We start from the raw sequence: 20,553 nt of genomic DNA, 5'->3' as shown, positions 1-20,553 counted from the left end.
TTCCCCAGTATAAATATTAATTGTCCCAGGGTTTTCCTCTCCCCCCTTTTCTTTGTTTTCCTTATGCATCTAATTTTTTTCCCATGAGCAACTGGATATCTAGTTGCTATTCAACATCTCTATTTGGGTTTTATAAATAAGCATTTCAAGCATTGTATGGTCCCTACCAAATTATAGATTTCTTTTATCAGATCCTCAAATCACGTCCCCATGTCACTACATCCATCATTATCCAGTTGCTCAGTCCAATTATCTGTCAGTATTTCTTTCTTCCTCATCTTTCATATCCAACCCATCATTACATATCAGAACCTGTCTAGTTCCTCATGTCTCCACAGTTCACTTGCTAATGTGATTCCTGCCTAGATCTCCAACTACTTGCCTAATTGCTAATTTCACTCTAACTGATCTTTCTACTTCCCTCTTTCCTTAATTCATTCACCATTTCATAGACTAATCAAAGAGATACATTTAAAATATAAATCAAATCATTCCCTCTGCTACTTTAAAACCTTCCCGTGGCTTTCAGTTATGACTTGACTTAAAAACCAAACACCTCCTGAAGCTTTCATCACATCGCACCTCCCTCACCTGAGCCTTGCCTACCACAAGCCTCATCTCCCTATCTCCGTTCATCCCTGGGCACTCTTGGCCTTCTTTCTGCTACATCTTATTTCCATCGGGGCCTTTGCTTTTGTTCTACCTTGTTCTTGTCTCCCCCAATATCTTCCCTTAACTACCCCTTTCTCATTGTTTTGGTTTCAACTCAAATATTTTTAGATCGAATATTGTTCGATACAAGCTACGAAGCCCTTTTTGTTACTGAATCCCCATTTCTTTTTCATCTTCCCAATAGCACCTCTTGTACCTAAAACTGTATTAATGTGTTTTCATAATTTCCTCTCTTCATTCTAAGTCCTTGGAACAGTTTCTGGCACATGGAAGAATGTTGTTGACTAACACAATTCATAAGACAAAAGCATTAAAAAAAGCAGTACATTTTAAATGTTTCATTTACTTTGTATATTGTTATTCCCCATCAGAAATAAAGACTTTTGACTCAGAGAACCTAAAATTTGTTTTAAGCAGCATTTCAAAGTGCTCAAATTCCTAGGATACTGAACTTACCTCTGCCATGCTCATATATGAGTACCAAAAAAGAATATTCGAGGTAAATTTGGGCTAACTCCTTTCTTTCTCTATATCTCATATACATTAGAGTTGATCACCAGCTTTAATGAATGTTATATGCTGTTTATGTCATAAAGGTTTACATCACCAATCATATTGGAATTTTCAAATGTTCTGTTATTATGCAGCAGTTTGCTTTCTGAATGTATTTAACTGGGAATAGAATCAAGTGCGTGAGCAGATTCACCATCAAACATGGCTTCAAGATTTTAACTGATTTTCCTCCATACAATATCTTAAAGGGAGGTATTTTTTTACTTTAACTTTTGCCTGTTTGTGTAATTTTGTTAATTGCCACAAACTCCAAGGCAATGGAAATATGTTGGTAGTCTAAATAACAAAGGGAAAGGGGTAGGGGAGGAGATCCTGGATAGAGAATGTAATGAGTAGTTTGTTTTATGGGTAAACAGAACTCAAACTGTGCATTGCTTGCATTTATCTGGCATTTCTATCCCTGCTTGTATCAGTTCCATTTTGTGCATCTTTGGCTGAAACCCTGTTAGAGTTTGCAGAGAGCTCCTGTGCTTATACCATCTTACTACTTGGTTCTGTATTTTAAGTGAATGGCTGGCTTTCAGCTCTAAGGAGGTAGGGTCCCATGAAATGATGAAAAGTTAGCTGGAGAAGCCACAGAAGAGGGTAAATGTGAGAGTGGGTATCTGAGCTACTAGGGAACATCTATGTGTTCTGGCCTCCTAGGGAGAGGGTGTGTATGAAGGAAGATGAGTAATGAGACTAGCTTGGTTTGAACCAGGTGCCCTGAGACTTGCATGAGGTAAAGGCATCATGCAGATGATTTTCTATGGATATTTTAAAGAGTTATTTAGCCCTCAAATAATTGGGGGTATGTTTTGTCTGGGTGCCTCTTTAAAGTGTTTTCCACCTACTCCAGACTTTTCTTGTCTAGTCCATAGACTTACTAATGTCATTATTGACCAGCCCGTAGCTACACATGTATATTACATATCACACAGCTAAACGCTGGAGGAGGAGCAGAGGGAGACACTAAGATGTTGGCAGCACACTGAATATTCAAACTGAAAATGTGTGATTTAAAGGAGAAGAGGCTTTGCTACACTAATTTATTATCTCTGGTCTTCCAAAAACCTTTGTATTTAGTTTTAGATTCAATAGTTTTAGGCCAAGAATATAGAAACTATGTTTGACTTGATTTATAATACCCTTTATGTCTCTGTATTTTAACAGGGCAGCCCTGTATTATATCGAAATGTTACTTCTTTAAAAGAGCGCATATCTGCCTTCCAGTCGGCTTTTCACTCCGTACAGGAAAAGGAAAAAATTACTGACTGTCCCGAGTTCTCAGAGGCAGAGGGGTTCCACACAACAGGCTTGAGTGAGTAGAAAAAATTTGTCAGTTTTGACTTCTGTGGAATTCAGACAAGCCTCTGAGATATAAAAAAGATTTAGTTCACAGTGCAAAAGCAGTCTTTCTGAGCAGAGTTGTATTTTCAAATGGAGTCTAACATTCAAGATTTGGGACATTTCATGTAAAAACCTTGATTTCTGGTTTTCTTGAAAAAAACCGAATGTCAAGCATTTCTGAGCCTCCATGTCCATATGGTCACAGTTACGTTTTAGATGTAAAACTGTCAGAGCTGATTAGCTCATTTCATCTTTATAATAGCCCATGTGACAAATTTGAGTGTGCAAACTTTATTTTTAGAGGATTATTAAGTTTGGCAAGCATTTACATGAATACCAAACACCCATCCCTGATATTATAAACTGATCTATCCAATCTGACATCTTTATAGCCTGCCATATTTTTTATAATAACTTTTAGATTATAATTCATTTGGTTATTTTTTTTGTCACCTTTGATTTTCCAGTCACAAAACATTTCAAATACTAGAATTAGATGAATCGTGGCCTTATCCATAATTGTCAAAATCATACCTCTACTGCTCTGCACCCTAAGTAAGGTTCCACATGATTTTGTTTTGGTGTCTTGAACCATCTTCAAGTAATTTCAACACCTCCTTGTGTGCAGTGCACTTCAACTCAAGACAAGTTTAATTCATCTACCTGTTAGTGCGTGACCACTCTCATGTACTCATTTTTATTTGTAGTTTGTAACTTACCTATTTTTCTTTTACCTGGGTTTTAAAATATGTTATTAACATGATTATTATAATTCTGCAAAGAATAACATTCTTTTTTGTAGCTAAGAACTGGGGCACATTGTGGCTGTATTTTCATAAACTCATACACAAAGCAGAACCAATATTAGAACATAACCACATCCTTTGAAATGTTCAAAAGAATAAGTTTCCATATAAATTTAAAAACAGAATGAGATACTGTATCACCAATGCCAATGTATTTTAGCATATCTTTTAGCATTTTATAGTCTGAAAAAAAATTATAATTAAATATGTTTTTCTAAGTAAATTTGTGTTAATCTTTTTAGTAGTCATGTTCACTCGTCTTTCCATTATATTTTCTTTTTTGAATTAAAAATTTTACTAGATTTTCCTATTCATTTCCAAAGTCTTTAGACTCAAGCATTAAATCATACTAAAATTATAATGTACAAAATTGTAAAAGAAAATACTCATGCCTATTTTGTTTTTATTTTGTTTTGTGTTTACAGCCAAAAAGGAAAGTCTTGGTGAATGTCAGCAGTCTGCGTTCCTTGCACAGTTATCCAAACGTCGGAGAATATCTTCTCAGAGCAATTCTGATGAAAATCTAACTAATGCAGTTAGTCCCCAGATGTTTGTTGTTGCTACTCCTCCCAGTACAGATCGAACATGTGCTTTTCAAACTTCTCTTGTAGATCTTTCTAAGGTAACTCACTTATTGGAAACATAGGAAAATAAAGCTTTGCTTTCCTGGTGAGGTAGTTTTTTTTTTTTTTTTTTTAATATATTTTATTGATTTTTTACAGAGAGGAAAGGAGAAGGATAGAGAGTTAGAAACATTGATGAGAGAGAAACATCGATCAGCTGCCTCCTGCACACCCCCTACTGGGGATGTGCCCTCAACTAAGGTACATGCCCTTGACCGGAATCGAACCTGGGACCCTCAGTCCACACGCTGACGCTCTATCCACTGAGCCAAACCGGTCAGGGCCTGGCGAGGTAGTTTTCAAGATCCTTTTTTCAGTTATAGTACCTTGTACTGCTATATTGTAGCTGGGTTTCAGATTACATGAGTGTGTGTATTTCCTACTTAATAATTTTTATTGTTAGTTGGCTTATTGGTTTTTAGAGACAGTTTTGATTAAATGCCTTCTGAAAAAGTTTTTATAAAAAGATTAAGCAGTTTGAGGTATTGTTGCAATAGATGCTGATGTTACAACAAAAAGCCACAGTCTTGTCCTGGAGTAGCTTTTTGTCTGCCAAAGGAGGCTGACATGAGTATTTTATTTACACATTACTGGTAAATTAGAAAATTATACTGTGCTCCTCAGGCCTGTGGGTCTTGGCACTTCTGCCTTGGTACCTCTATGTTTGTTTTGCAAGGATTGATTTTATTTATTTTTAAATTGAATTTATTGGGGTGATATTGGTGTTACCAGAAATGGGACCTGACCCTGAGAGGGTCTGCCTAGGACCTGTGGGCAGTATGTGGGTTCTTGACCTCGTGCAGGGAAGATTTCACAGTACCACTCCAGGGGATTTTGAGAGGACGTTTATTAAAGCTGGGTTCAGAGAAACAAGGAAAGGCCTAGGACAGAAGCAGCAACAGGTGAGGGACTAGGTGGGGAAATGAGCCCAGGCTGGGCTGCTTTGGTTCACTAAGGCGTCAGAGAAAAGGGGGCCTTGGTCACAGGGTCAGGGGGTTAGTCCTGGACGCTGCCCATTGCTCCCTGGTTGCAAGTTGCTTGGAGGCCCTTAGAGTTTAGGAATGAGTGCTTGTGGGGGAAGAAGAGGCTGAAGGGAAAGGCCTCCTGGCAGGGAGAGCACACGCTCTGACTGGTTTAATAATTGCTATTTAGCAATTGCTCCTTTGCTCTGCTCAATTGCCTCAAGGAACTAAGGATTTTTGTTGCTGATAACTTAAGCCTGTCAAGATTATCAAAAGACCAACCTGTATGAAATAATATTATTGATCTTTACTCAAATGTAAACAGGGAGCTTGTTTTCTCATGACTTCCTGTTTCATACTGGTACTTTTGGTTTGAACAGCAGGTTCCCATTTCTTCAGTGAGAAGAGACACCTAACCATTAGAATTGAAACCTTTTTTCTGTACCTTCTCTGTCACATTGATAAAGTACATGTCCTCATGATTTTGTTTAGACTGGTCTAAGTGTTTGATAGTCAGTTAAAGATTCTTCAGGGTCCAATAGGTTTTGTTCAGAGTTGCTTAGAATCTCTACCCCCTCTACCTTATTCTAGCTAATATGAAATCATCATCTAATAGAATGGATACTAATTGTTTCTTATCAAAAATTGATTGTTTGGACATATACCATGATTAAGAAATGGTTTCCACATTAATATGAGTGTTTTCTATCCTAGCTATTAATGCTTTTCCTATCATAGCTATTGATACTTTTGTTGTTTGATTAGTAATTATATAACATTTTCTGTTGTTGGGAGAATTTCTTCTTTAATGAATGTAGTTAGCATAATTACTAGACTTCAAATAGGTAACAAAAATGCCTAGGGAATACATTTAGAATGAATATTCTGTTTTTAGTTAGATTCTCCTTCCTATACTTTTGAGATCAGATAATGAAGGTGATAAAATTGCCTCATTGATTGGTTTAACATTATATTTCTAGGTAATCTGCAATGCTTACTCAAACCTTTAAAAAGATATCAGTAATTCTGTAATTAATAAGATTTGGTACTTTTTTTGTGTGCACTTTTTTCCCCCCAAGAAACTTTCTGAACCTGGTTTAACACAATCTGGATGTTTAGTTGAAGAATCTGTTTCACTTCCTGAGCTCACAGAGACTTCAGCTGGTAAGTATTTAATTTTTCCTTAGTATGCGTGCCAGTTCACCCATTGAAATATTTGTTCAATAGACATCTATACTTGGTGTACCTACATGCTGAAATTTGGGAAAACTAAAACAGTTCCCTACATTTTAAGAGCTCTTGATCTATTAGAAATGTTTCAGAATTCTTTTTACTTGAGAGAGGGCATTGTTTTCTTTGAATAAGAATTAAGTGAAATATTTCCAACCTGATAAAATGTTTTGTAAAGACTAGGATCTCTGAACATATTAACAGGTACATTTTGTTAGAAAAAACACTACACATGATTTTTTTGTTTTGTTTTGTTTAAGGTTGTGGGAAAAGGGACCAGGATTCAAATTTTAGTCTTTTCCAAAATTAGTGTACTTATATTGAATGAAAGTCACCAGTAAAGTATTAGGTTTATTTTATTTTATTTTTTTTTAAATATATTTTATTGATTTTTGACAGAGAGGAAGGGAGAGAGATAGAGAGTTAGAAACATCGATGAGAGAGAAACATCGATCAGCTGCCTCCTGCACATCTCCCACTGGGGATGTGCCCGCAACCCAGGCACATGCCCCTGACCGGAATCGAACCCGGGACCCTTCAGTCCGCAGGCCGATGCTCCATCCACTGAGCCAAACCGGTTTTGGCTATTAGGTTTATTTTTAACGTACCTGTGTCTCTCTTTAAAGTAAAACTCTTGTATTGTGTTTTTTTTTTAATCCATCTGAGATTCTCTTCTTTTAATTGGAATATTTCGCTCATTAACCTTTCAAGTCAGTAGTGATATGGTTTGATTTAAATCTACCATTTTAGCATACATTTTCTGTTTATTCTCTTAATCTTTTTTCCTTTGTTTCCCTCTTTGTGTCTTTCTTATGTTTATTTGAAAAAAAATTTTTAAGTAAATTATTGTTACCTTTTATTTATTTTTTATTATTTTTAAAAATATATATTTTACTGATTTTTACAGAGAAGAAGGGAGAGGGATAGTTAGAAACATCAATGAGAGAGAAACATCGATCAGCTGCCTCGTGCACACTCCCTACTGGGTATGTGCCCGCAACCAAGGTACATGCCCTTGACCAGAATTGAACCTGGGACGCTTGAGTCTGCAGCCGACGCTCTATCCACTGAGCCAAACTGGTTAGGGCTATTTTTTATTTTTTTGAATGTAAATTTTTTTTTAAAATGTATCTTATTGATTTTTTACAGAGAGGAAGGGAGAGAGTTAGAAATATAGATGAGAGAGAAACATCGGTCAACTGCCTCTTGCACGCCCCCTACTGGGGATGTGCCCGCAACCAAGGTACATGCCCTTGACCGGAATCAAACCTGGGACCCTTGAGTCTGAAGGCTGACGCTCTATCCGCTGAGCCAAACTGGTTAGGGCGTAAATTTTTTTATTGTTGATAGTATTACAGATGTCTCCCATTCCCCCCCTTTACTCCTCCCCTCCCAGCCCGTACCTCTCCCCCCCGCCCCCCCCCCCACACCTGGGGTATTCACTATCCTATTGCCCTGTCCATGGGCTATGCATATCCTATATAATAAAGAGCTAATATGCCAGTTAGACCGGATGGCGGAATGACCTTCTGGAAGGACCAGTGGGTGGTGAGGTCAGTGAGCCTGCGCCACCAGGCTTCTGGTTGAGCGGTGCTCCCCACCTTCGCTCAGCCAGAAGCCGGGCTCGCGGCAGTGCTAAGAATGTCCGATTGCCGGCTTAGCTGGCAGTTGGACATCCCCTGAGGGCTCCTGGACTGCGAGAGAGTTCAGGCCGGGCTGAGGGACCCCCCCCCTTTCCCCCGAGTGTATGAATTTCATGCACCAGGCCTCTAGTAAGTGTATAAGTTCTTTGGTTTATCCCTTCTTCATCCCCCCCCAACCCCCCCCCCCCCCCCCCACATCGAGGTATGTCAGTTCCATGTCTCCAGCTTCAAGTCTTATTTTGTTGGTCAGTTCATTAGATTCCACAAATAAGTGAGATCATGTGATATTTCTTTCTCAGATGGACTTATTTCACTTACATAATAGTCTCCATGTCCATCCATGCTGTCCCAAAGGGTAAGAGATCCTTCTTTTTTACAGCTGCATTGTATTCCATTGTGTAAATGTCCACAGCTGGTTTATTCATTCATCTATTGATGGGCACTTGGGCTGTTTCTAAATCTTAGCTATTATAAACAATGCTGCTGTGAACATAGGGGTGCATATATTCTTTCTGATTGGTGTTTTGGGGTTTTTAGGTTATATTCCAAGAAGTGCAATATCTGGGTCAAACAGAAGTTCCATTTTTAAGTTTTTGAGGAAATTCCCTACTATTTTTCATAGTGGCTGCACCATCTGCATTCCCACCAGCAGTGAACTAGTGTTCTTTTCTCCATGTCCTCACAAGCATTTGTTGTTACTGATTTTTTTATTATAGACATTTTGACCAGGTGTGAGGTGGTAGCTCATTGTGGTTTTAATTTGCATGTCTCTGTTAATTAGTGACTTGAGCATCTTTTCATATGTTGCTTGGCCATTAGTATGTCTTTGGAGAAATGTCTATTCAGGTCCTCTGCCGGTTTTTTAATGGGATTGTTTGTATTCTTTTTTTTGGGGTTGTATGAGTACTTCATGTGTTTAGGATATTAACCCCTTATTAGATGTATCTTTGGCAAATACGTTCTCCCATACGATGGGTTCCTTTTTCATTTTTATTTTCTTTTGCTGTGCAGAAGCTTTTTATTTTGGTGTAGTCCCATTTGTTTATTTTTTCCTTTGTTTCTCTTGCCCTAGGAGATGTATTGGCAAAAATTCTGTTATGTGAGATTTCTGAGATTTTACTGCCTGTTTTTTTTTCTAATATTTTTATGTTTTCATGCCTTACATTTAAGTCTTTTACCCATTTTGTGTTTATTCTTGTATATGGTGTAAGGTGGTGGTCTATTTTTATTTTTTTTTTTACATTTCCAGTTTTCTCAACACCATTTTTTGAAAAGACTGTCTTTACTTCACTGTGTATTCTTGCCTCCTTTGTCAGATATTAATTGACCGTAATGGTGTGGGTCAATTTCTGGGGTTTCTGTTCTGAACCATTTGTCTATATGCCTCTTTTTGTCCCAGTACCAGGCTGTTTTGATTATAATGGCTTTGTAGTATAGTTTCATATCTGGTATTGTAATCCCTCCAACTTTGTTCTTCTTTCCCAAGATTGCTATGGCCATTTGGGGTCTTTTATGGTTCTCTATACATTTTTGGAGTATTTGTTCTAGTTATGTGAAGTATGCCATTGGTATTTTAATAGGGATTGTGTTGAATCTGTAGATTGCTTTGGTTAGTATAGACATTTTAGTGATGTTAATTCTTCCAGCCCATGAACATGATATATGTTTGTATCTTCCTCTATTTCTTTTTTCAATGTCCTATAGTTTTCCAAATACAGGTCTTTTACCTCTTTGGTTAAGTTCATTTCTAGGTATCTTTTTGTTGCAATGGTAAATGGGATTGTCTTTTTAGTTTCTCTTTCTGGAATTCATTACTGCTGTATAAAAATGCCATCAATTTCTAGATGTTGATTTTGTATCTTTCTACCTTGCCGAATTCATTTATTAAGCCTAGTGGTTTCCTGATGAAGTCTCTAGGATTTTCTATGTACAATATCATGTCATCTATGAATAATGACAATTTTATGCCCTCCTTTCCAATTTGGATGCCTTTTATCTCTTCTTGTCTGATTGCTGTGGCTAGGACTTCTAGTATTAAGTTGAATAAGAGTGGGGAAAGTGAACATCCTTGTCTTGTTCTTGTTTTAAGGGAAACTCTTTTAGTTTTTGCCCATTGAGTAATAATGTTGGCTGTAGGTTTGTCATACATGGCATTTATTATGTTGAGGTATGATCCCTCTAGGCCCACTTTACTAAGAGAATTTGTATTAAAAAAGGTTGCTGGATTTTGTTGAATGTTTTTTCTGCATCTGTTGATAGGATCATGTGATTTTTATTTATTTTTTGCCAGTTACATATTTATCGAAAGATAATCCCCTGGCTTTAAATAGTTATGTACATACAAATATGAACAAACTTAAAAAAATACAAACCCTTGGATTATAAGGGAGCTAGATCATGTGATTTTTATCTTTCATTTTGTTTATATGCTGTATCATCACATTTATTGATTTGCAAATATTGTACCAGCTTTGCATCCCCAGAATTGATCATGCTGTATGATCATTTTAATATATTGCTGGATCTGATTTGCTAATATTTTGTTAAGGATTTTAGCATCTGTGTGCATCAGGAATATTGGCCTGTAATTTTCTTTCTTTGTAGTGTCTTTACCTGGTTTTGGAATTAGGGTAATACTGGCTTCATAAAAAGAGCTTGTAAGTATTCAAGCTTGAATTTTCTGGAATAGTTTGAGGAGGATAGGTGTTAGTTATTTGTTCAGTGTTTGGTAAAATTCTCCTGTAAATCCATCTGGGCCAGGACTTTTGTTTGTTGTGAGTTAAAAAAATTGACTGCTTCAATTTTATCAGTTGTTATTGGCCTACTCAGATTTTCTGATTCTTCCAGTTCAGTTTTGGAAGGTTGTATGTTTCTAGGAATTTGTCCATTTTGTCCAGGTTGTCCAGTTTGTTGGCATATAGTTGTTCATAGTATTTGCTTACAATCTTTTGTATTTCTGTGGTGTCTGTTTTTATATTGCCTCTTTCATTTCTGATTTTATTTTGTTTCTTGCTTTTATTTTGATTCTTGATGAGTCTGGATTCATCAATCCTGTTTATCTTTTCAAAGAACCAGCACTTGGATTCATTGATATTTTGTACTGTTCTTTTTAGTTTCTATATCATTTCTTCTCTGATCATTCTTCTGCTTCCTCTGGGCCTTTCTTGTTGTTGTCTTTCTAATTCATTTAGTTGTAGGGTTAGATAGCTTATTAGTGCTTTTTCTTATTTCTTGAGGTAGGTCTGTAATGCTATGAACTTCCCTCTCATGACTGGTTTCACTGTGTCCCATAGTATTGGTTGGTTGGTTGTTCATTTTCATTTGTTTCCAGGAAGTTTATTTTTTAAAAAATATATTTTATTGATTTTTTTTTTTTTACAGAGAGGAAGGGAGAGGGATAGACAGTAGAAACATCAATGAGAGAGAAACATCAATCAGCTGCCTCCTGCACACCCCCTACTGGGGATGTGCCCACAACCAAGGTATATGCCCTTCACCGGAATTGAACCTGGGACTCTTCAGTCCGCAGGCCGACGATCCATCCACTGAGCCAAACCGGTTACGGCTCCAGGAAGTTTTTAATTTCTTGCTTGATCTCATTGGTAACCCATTCATTGTTTAGTAACATGCTCTTTAGTCTCTATGTATTTCAGTGTTTTTGAGTTGTTTTTTTTTAATATAGTTGATTTCTAACTTCATGCCATTGTGATCTGAGAAGATGCTTGGTATTGTGTCAATCTTCTTGAATTTGTATAGTCTTGTTTTGTATCCTTACATGTAGCCTGTTTTTGAGAATGTTCCATGTGTACTTGAGAAGAATGTATATTCTCTTGCTTTGGGGTGAAATGTTCTGTAAATATCAGTTAGATCCATCTGATGTAGAGTGCCTCTGTTTCCTTGTTGATTTTTTTGTCTGGGAGAGCTATCCAATGAGAGCTATTGGATATCCAATTGAGAGCTATCCAATTGAGAGCTATCAATGGGGTGTTAAAGTCCCCTCCTATCACTGCATTGCTGTCCATCTCTCCCTTAAAGTCCATCAAGAAGTTGTTTTTTTTAAAAAATATATTTGGGTGCTTCTATATTGGGTATGTTTGTGTTTACAAGGGTTATATTTTCTTGGTGAGTCATTTCCTTTAATGTTATGTAGTTATGGCCTTCGTTTTGAAGTCTATTTTGTCTGATACGAGTACCTCAGCTTTTTTCCTTTGCCATTTTCATGGAATATTTTTGTCCATCCCATCACTCTTAGTCTGTATCTTTTGTTCTAAGGTGGGTCTCTTGTAGAAAGCATATATGTGGGTCATGTTTTCTTATCTGTTCAGTCAGCCTATGTCTTTTGACTGGAGCATTTAATCCACTTACATTTAAGGTTATTGTTGATAGGTATTTATTGCCATTTTTATTTTCTATATGCCTAGATCTCTTCTCTCTCTCCTTTTCTTCTTAAAGCAGTCCTTTTTTTTTTTTTTTTAATGTTTCTTGCATTGCTGGTTTGGTGGTAAAGTACTTCTTAAACCAATTTTTTGTTTCAAAAGCTTTTTATTTCACCTTCAATTTTGCTGGATACAGTATTCTTGGATTTAGGCCCTTGCTTTTCATTACTTTGAATACTTGATGCCACCCCCTTCTGTTGAGAAGTAAGCTGACATTCTAATGGGAACTCCTTTGTAGGTAATTTTCTGTTTCTCTTTTGCTGTCTATAAGATTCTTTCTGTGTCTTTAACATTTGCCATTTTAATTACAATGTGTCTAGGTGTGGGTCTCTTTGGCTTCATCTTGATTGGGACTCTGTGCCTCCTGAACTTTTCTCTTTACCAGGTTGGGGAAGTTTTCTGTCATTATTTCTTGAAACAGGTTCTCTGTTCTTTGCTCATCTTCACCCCCTTCTGTAATAGATATTCCTGTAATAGATATTCCTCTAATTTGGTATTTATTTCTACCTTGTCTTCCAAATTACTGATTGGATCTTTGGCTTCGTCCAATCTACTTTTAATTCCTTTCAGTATATCCTTGATGTCAGATATGTTCTCCATTTCTGTCTGGTTCTGGTTTATAGTTTCTACTAGAGGCCTGGTGCATGAAATTCGTGCATGGGGGGGGGGGCGGTGTGTCCCTCAGCCCAGCCTGCATCCTTTCCAATCTGGGACCCCTGTGGAATCGGGCCTAAACCAGCAGTCGGACATCCCTCTCATAATCTGGGACTCCTGGCTCCCAACTGCTCGCCTGCCTGCCTGAATGCCCCTGATCGCTTCTGCTTGCCAGTCTGATCACCCCCTAACCACTCCCCTGCCAGCCTGATCGAAGCCTAACTGCTCCCCTGCCGGCCTGATTGCCCCAACTGCCCTCCCCTGCTGGCCCGATAGCCTCCAACTGCTCTCCCCTGCCGGCCCAGTCTCCCCCAAATGCCCTCCCCTGCCGGCCCGTTTGTCCTTAACTGCCCTCCCCTGCTGGCCTGGTACCCCCCAACTGCCCTCCCCTGCCAGGCTGGTTGCCCCTAACTGCCCTCCCCTGCAGGCCTGGTCACCCCCAACTGCCCTCCCCTGCAGGCCTGTTCACTCCCAACTGCCCTCCCCTGCAGGCCTGGTTGCCCACAACTGCCCTCCCCTGCCGGCCATCTTGTGGTGGCCATCTTGTGACCACACAGGGACGGCCATCTTGTGCGAGGGCGTGATGGTCAATTTGCATATTACCTCTTTATTGTATAGGATTTCCTTTTCATGCTGCTATAGTTCCCACCGAGTTCCTTGTAATTTGCACTAAGCTCCTTAAGCATCTTTATAACCATTATTTTGAACTCTATGTCTATTTGCTTGCCTAAATTTTATTTAGTTCTTTTTCTGGAAATTCCTTTTTCTTCATTTGGGGGTTGTTTTTTGCCTTCCCATTTTATCTGTCTCTTTGTATTCGTTTCTATGTATTAGGTAGAACTGTTATGTGTCCCAGTCATTGTGGGATGGCCTTATGTAGAAAGTGTTTTGAGGGGTCCAGTGGTGCAGTCTCTTTGTTGTCCTGAGACAGATGCTCTAGGAATGCCCCTTTGTGTGCATTATTTTGGGCTCTCCTGTTATAATTGGGACTTATCTGTTGATGTCCCATTCATTGGAGGGATCTCCCCTCTGACTTGCTGACAGGCTCAGCCCCAACCTTGTTGTGCCAGCAGTTATACCTGCTGACAGAACAGAACAAGACACAACAGGACCAAACCAAAAACACCATGAAAATTAAGGTATGCAAAGCAACAATTAACAGGAAAGACTAAGAAGGAAAAATAAGAGAAAGCAAAGAAAAAATAAAAAGAATACTAAAAGACATGTGGCCAAAGGCTTAGAGGGGATATAAAGAAAAAGGGAGAAAGAAGAAGATAAAAAAAAAAAATGGCTATATGGGAGCAAGGAGGAAGCTAAAAGAACGAGTATAGGAGGCAAAAAGAAAAGGAAACAGAAAAGAAATGAAATAATAATGAATTTAAAATGTAATAATAATGGATATATTAAGGTATAGATAGGAAAAGTAAAATGGAAAAAAAGGATAAAACATAAAATGAGAAAAATTAATAACAAGAGACAAAAGGAGAACAGAATCAAAGGAATGAGATATTAGAGATATGCAAGAAAAAAAGAAGAAAGATAAAAGGGAAAAAGAAAAGCACAAAAAGCCACACGTGCACACATACGCATACACACACACAAAAACAAAGCCACATACACACACTCAAAAATCTTTAGGTCCACTATTTGTGGAGCTTGCTGGATTTTGCTCTGATGTTGAATCTAGTCCCTTAGTGTGTCTATCCTGGACCTCCTGGGAGTTCTCTGGTGCAGGCCAATGTGATTCACTGTCCCTTTCTGGCCCTGAGCAACCTGTCCGATAGGTTGAAGCCACTAGTAGTCCAGCAGGCGGGAACTCCTTAGCTCAGAGTCTTATGCCTTGAATGTTTCTGTTCTGAGCTGTTCACCCTTTCCCCACACAGCTGGGGAGTATCCTGATCTTGGCTGGGATGGTTTGATCATCTTGTGTTGGGGGTAGTGCCAGTAGCTTGTAGGAGGGGTGGCTGAGCCCTTCCTTTCTTTCTAATCAGCTCTTCCTGGTTTGCTGGCACCTCCTCTCTGCCACCTGGATGGGAACACATTTCCTGCCCTTTGCCTCAGGTCACTGCAGGTCGGGTCAGAAGCAGCTGTTTTGCTGGGAAAGGGCACCTCCCCTGTGTTCCAGGTGGACAGGGCTGATCTTCTTCTTGGACCTACTGTCCAGCCCCCTTTCTGCTCACCAGCACAAATTCCTCCAAGAAATAGACAGCTCTCTTAGATTCAATGTTGAGTGTGTCCTTCAGACCCCTCCAGTGTAGGCTGGCCCTAAGCTCTACTGCATGGCCCTTCTCAGGTCATGGCCCTTCTCGGGTCATGGATGAGGAGGAGCTTCCCAGGCCGGTGGGGTGCCAGCACTACTCTATCCAGGGACTTCAGCCCAGGCTTCCACTGCTGCACCCACTCCGCAGTCTCCACAGCCAGTGCCCTCAGGGCCTCCTCTCAGTCCCAGCACTCCCCTCTCACCTACAGATCTGCAGCCTCTTCAGTCTCCTTAGGACTCAGCGGTTCTCAACCTGTGGGTCGTGACCCCTTTGACGGTCGAACGACCTTTCACAGGGGTTGCCTAAGACCATCCTGCATATCAGGTATTTACATTACAATTCATAACAGTAGCAACATTACAGTTATGAAGTAGCAACGGAAATAATTTTATGGTTGGGTCACAACATGAGGAACTGTATTTAAAGGGCCAGAAGGTTGAGAACCACTGCCTTAGGTCCTCAATTCTAATAGGTCCAAGTCAGGGGCAGCTTCACCCACCTCCCAGCCTTCAGCACAGTCCTGTCCCCTAGGCCTGATGGTGGAGCCGAGCAGCTGGACTCTTGGGTGGTGATGGCAGCATAGTAGAGGTGGCGGTGGGTGAATACACAGCAGGGGTGAGAGTCCTGCGGGGTCAGTGGCAGTCGCACAGTGGTGGCATAGAGTCCAGATTGGGTAGCTGTCAGGTGCTTGAGGTCTGGCTGGTTGTATGCCAGGGGCGCTGATGCCCACCAGTTTCCATTGCAGGCCCAGGGGTCTCACAGGTGTCTGCTGTAGGCACGCAGAGTCTGGGTTGTGACCTCAGTGGGCACCTGGGTCCCGGGCAGGGTGCACGTGCATTTGGGCCCAGGACGCTGTGAGTATGGGTGGTGGCGATCCTTGGCACCTAGCCACTGCCGCTTCCCGCAGCCTCACAAGGGGGACTTTGGAAACCCTTCAAGATGGAGCTCTCTCCAAGCTGGAGCTGTGCCCAGGGAGTGGCTGTGGCAATATCAGAGGCTCCTTGTGGTGGTAGTGCATGGGGTGCTGTAGGTTTCCTCTGAAGGCGCGCCGGGCCTCGCCGCTGTCCGCTTAGTCTGGGTAGTGTCTGGGGTGGGGTACGTGTGTTCCGCCTGGGTGGGGGCCAGACTGGGCTCCTAGCTGGTGCTGCTCCCCGAAGCCGCCTTTCAAGGAGAACCTTGGAAACCCTTCAAGGTGGCATGGTCTCTACGCGTCTGGGAGTGGCTGTGATGGGAGCAGGGGCTCCTTGAAGGAGAGCCCAAACAGCCCGCCCTTGAGACTCCCTGCGCGCTCACCCACACCCACAACCACACCCACCCACCCACGCACGCGAGCACACACTGGCACACTCACCCTTACTCACACTCTCCCTCACTTAGGTCATGCCGGCCACCATGTTGAAATCTCTTGTTACCTTTTAAACTATACTTTATTGCACCTTTTTTAAAACTTTACTCTAGGGATTGCGACATACATCCTTAACTTTCCACAACATCCTTGGAGTTAATGTACAATTTGATGTAAAATGTAGAAATTTTGCAAACTGCATAGATCTATTTTCTGTGTACCTGCTCATGTTTTTTTATGGTTCTTTACACTATTGATGTCATTTGTATTACATTTCTATTCATTTTAAACCCCACAAGATATTTTTTTTCCTTCAAGCAATCGTGTATTTGGGGGGGGGGGGGCGGGGGGGAGTAGTCTTTTATAGTTAGCCACCTGGACACAATTTCTGGTACACTTCATTCCTTCCTGAACGTCTAAGTTTCCTTCTGATACTATTTCCCTTCAGCGTGAAAAAGAACTTTCTTTAGCATTTTTTATAGCACACATCTGCTCTAACTTCTTAATTTTAATCATATGATGGATGGGTGAGACATAGAGCTGGGTTATATGTCCTTGTTAACTTGGTGAAATAAGATGCTGTTGCCTTCAGCATTTCATACCAATATTCTTGCTTTACTCTCATAGGACTTTGTCTTAGGATAAAATGTAAGAGGTGTGGGTGGTCATTAAAAATCATCATCATACCAAATATCTTCCTGTACAACAGGAGCCAACATATCCCATTTCAACACCTCACTAGGCCCTAAACAGAAATATTATACGAGACAGAGAAAGAAATCAACCACAGATGTGGGGCCTCGATTAAAAGAGCTTACTGCTGATGGCAGTGTTTTAAACTGGTTATTTGGTGGCACCCAAGAGGTTATTATATTTCAGACAATACAGCTTTAGGAAGAGTAAAGAGATCTTGTAAAGTGAGTTAAAATATACTTAGTTCAGGGAGAGCTTGAAAAGGAGAGAGCCCTCAAGACACCTCCATTACCTCCCTTGCCCTTTTTACCCCTCTAGGCAGAAATCCAGCCTGCCTGCTCTGTTCCTCACAGGTATACCTGGGCAAGTTCAGTCACAGGCCATTTTCCATAAAAGGAGTTGACCAGTCGTCTATCAGTTTGATTTGCACAAAGCACACTGGGGCTAGAAAAAAAGACCCTGGCCAGCAGATAGCTCAGTTGGTTAGAGTGTGGTCCCAATACATCAAGGTAGTGGGTTTGACGGGTCAGGGTACATACAAGAAACAGCCAATGAATGCATACATAAGTAGAACAACAAATTAATGTTTCTCTCTCTCTAACAAATCAATAAAAATTTTGTTTAAAAAAAAAAAGAAGTGGCTTTTTGGTTCCGTAATCAGCTCCTTGACCAAGAATGCCTCAATCTTTGGTGTGGACAGATGAAGGACCACTGTGTGCAGATTATCTTCTGACTACATTCAACCAAATGCCAGAATCCAAGGCAAAGGGAGGTTTTTATAAAGTGCAAAGCAAATGAAAGCAGCCTCACTGCTTTCTGTAGACAAGAGGCAATTCTACATTGTGACTGTAGTGCGGCAAGAAGCTATAACAAAGGAAAATGAGGGGTGATGAGACAGATGCACCTTACAGTATTTTGGGGGTAAAACTATTCATTTGGTTGCAGCATTGGTTAGATGATGTCAGCTTCTAATACATCTGAAGACATCAGTCAGAGTCACATATATTGGCAACATAAAAGCCAGGAAGCCATGTAAAAATAGGAAGAATGATAAAGTTGTGAGACCTCAGGATTCATCCAGTTGAGCAAATCAGAACTATATGAACAAGTGTCAGTTTCACAATCTAGCTCCTGAGTGGAAGAGCTGGGTAGCTCATAAATTCCTCTCTTTTTGATGTGCTTTGACCCTTAATCTATTTTTACCCTCTAGCCACTGGCTTTGGTAAGACCCATTACAATGATATGGTGTTTTAGCACTTCCAGTTAAGTGTTCAGAGCCAATGATTTACTTAGTCCTAAATAATAATATCTTCATGTAGAATTGTTTATTCAGAAACTAGTTTTTATTTTTTTTGCGTAACATGCCAGTGATGCTCACCAGTCCATGGGTGAAGCAATCTTATATAATAAAAGCGTAGTATGCAAATTATCCCCTTGACTGGGAGTTCATCCGGGAGTTCGACCAGGGGGTGGGGCTGGCTGGGGGAAGGGAGGGAGGCCCCAGGGTGGCAGGGGGCTGGGGGTGGGGAAAGGAGGGTACCTGGCCGGCAGCTGCTAGGGACCCTAACACTGCATGAATTTTGTGCACTGGTCCTCTAGTATTTGAATTAATGGTCTATGTAGTATCCACAGATAAAGATAAAATGATAGATTTTTAAAAATGTAGTGAATTAGTATCTGCCCACTGAGACATTTAACTTCTTGATATTGTTGACACAAGAAACATCCAAACCATTTAAGTTTAGGAATCTCCTTATTCATATTGCTGTATAAGCTCTATCGGAAGAATATGCCTGTCTTCCTACTGATCAGCTTTTAGCACAGTGCCTCTGGAGCCTTCAACAGTGAATCTGTGGTTAACATTTCCTCCCTTTTGCTCCTGTGATAATGATGTCCTCTGTTGTTTTTTTCACTCATGCCTAATTGGGTTTTTCCCTCCAGTTTAATTCCATTTTCTTTATTTCATAAAAATTTGGTTTTAGATCACCAGGTTATTATAAAAGGATATAAGTCAGGAACTGCATACGTAGAAGGGCTTGGAGCTTCCATGACCTCTCCAAGTGCTCCACTCTTTCTCAGTCTCCACTGTTCACCAACCCAAAGCTCCTCATCCCATTCTTTATTGATCCAGCTCCAAACAGGCCTTTGTAACCAGTAGCCTTCTCATTGCTATCCCAGATGTCATTCTCAATATACTCCTCTCCTTGAGGTCTCACAGGCATTACAGGCAGAGCTGGCCTGCCCTCCCGTGAGAAGTGGTTCCTTCATTGGGCATTAAGACATCATCCTCTCGTGTCTTCCACTATTTTGTGGATCATTTCTTTATGTATTTTTCTTGTTTCTCCTCTTTCATTTAAATGCCAATGCTTGGATTTTTTTTGCTCTCTAAACTCACTCCTTAGGTGTTGCAGACATTCTCATAACATTAAATGCATTTAGGGTGCTTCTTCAAAATTTAACTATCTGTCCTTGGCCTCTTCCCAGAACACTAAAGTGCCCAACTGCCTTGCCTGATCTCCACATGGATGCCTAATAAACATCTCAGACTTAATGTACTCAAATAGGTCTTGATTGTTTTTTCTTCCTCCAGCCTGCTCATCTCTATTTTCTTCATCTCAGTAAACGATACTACCATTCACCCAATTGCTTGTGCCAAAAACTTTGACATTTCCCTTTTTCAAGTTCAACTTCCAGCCCCACTAACAAATGCTGTTTGACCTTCAGCATATTTGTAATGTCTAGCCACTTCTCACCTCCTAACTGCTATCATTTCATATCAAGCTACCATCTCCTCTTGCCTGGAAATCTTAATTTCCCTATTTCTATCATCGTCCCATCCTTTTCTTAGAGTCTTCTACTCAGTAGCCAGGGTGCTCCTTTTAAAATGCAAGCCACACTATGTCATTCCCGTTTCTTCCCAACATACTTAGAATAGTTTCTAGTATCCTTTCTATTAGAACTAACCTGACCTAGTCCTTAGCTTCGCTCTGAGCTTATTTCTTAGCTCTTCTTGTTCACTCTGTTCCAGTCATACTGGGCTTGCCCCTCCCTGTAATGTGGCAAATACATTCCTATCTCAGGTCTTTGCACTTGGCTTTGAGCATGTGATGCTTCTCCCTAGGTCTGTGCAGGGCTCACTTTCACTTTATTCACATGCCTGCCCAGGAAGCTGTCCCTGTACACCCCAAAACAGCAACACCCTCCTCCCACCTTATCACACCCTATCCCATATCTCAACATTATTTTCCTTAATGCATGCATTACTACTTATTATATATACTCTTTAACTTTTTCCTTCGAGGTAACTATAGATTCACATGCACTTA

The 20,553-nt window shown here is 40.2% G+C and overlaps 1 protein-coding gene across 1 annotated transcript in view; it reads left to right on the top strand.

Moving 5' to 3' along the window:
• Nucleotides 1-20,553, top strand: part of CDCA2 (cell division cycle associated 2) — a 71,027-nt gene that overhangs the window by 12,422 nt on the left and 38,052 nt on the right. Inside the window, exons 4-6 of the mRNA XM_081091070.1 lie at nucleotides 2,398-2,545; nucleotides 3,806-4,002; nucleotides 6,045-6,129. Coding sequence (XP_080947196.1) covers nucleotides 2,398-2,545; nucleotides 3,806-4,002; nucleotides 6,045-6,129 — 430 coding nt within the window. The remainder of the gene's footprint in view (nucleotides 1-2,397; nucleotides 2,546-3,805; nucleotides 4,003-6,044; nucleotides 6,130-20,553) is intronic.

Source organism: Myotis nattereri, assembly GCF_964212035.1.
Source record: "Myotis nattereri genome assembly, chromosome: 5".
NCBI lineage: Eukaryota > Metazoa > Chordata > Mammalia > Chiroptera > Vespertilionidae > Myotis > Myotis nattereri.
This window is presented reverse-complemented; position numbering and strand designations above follow the sequence as displayed.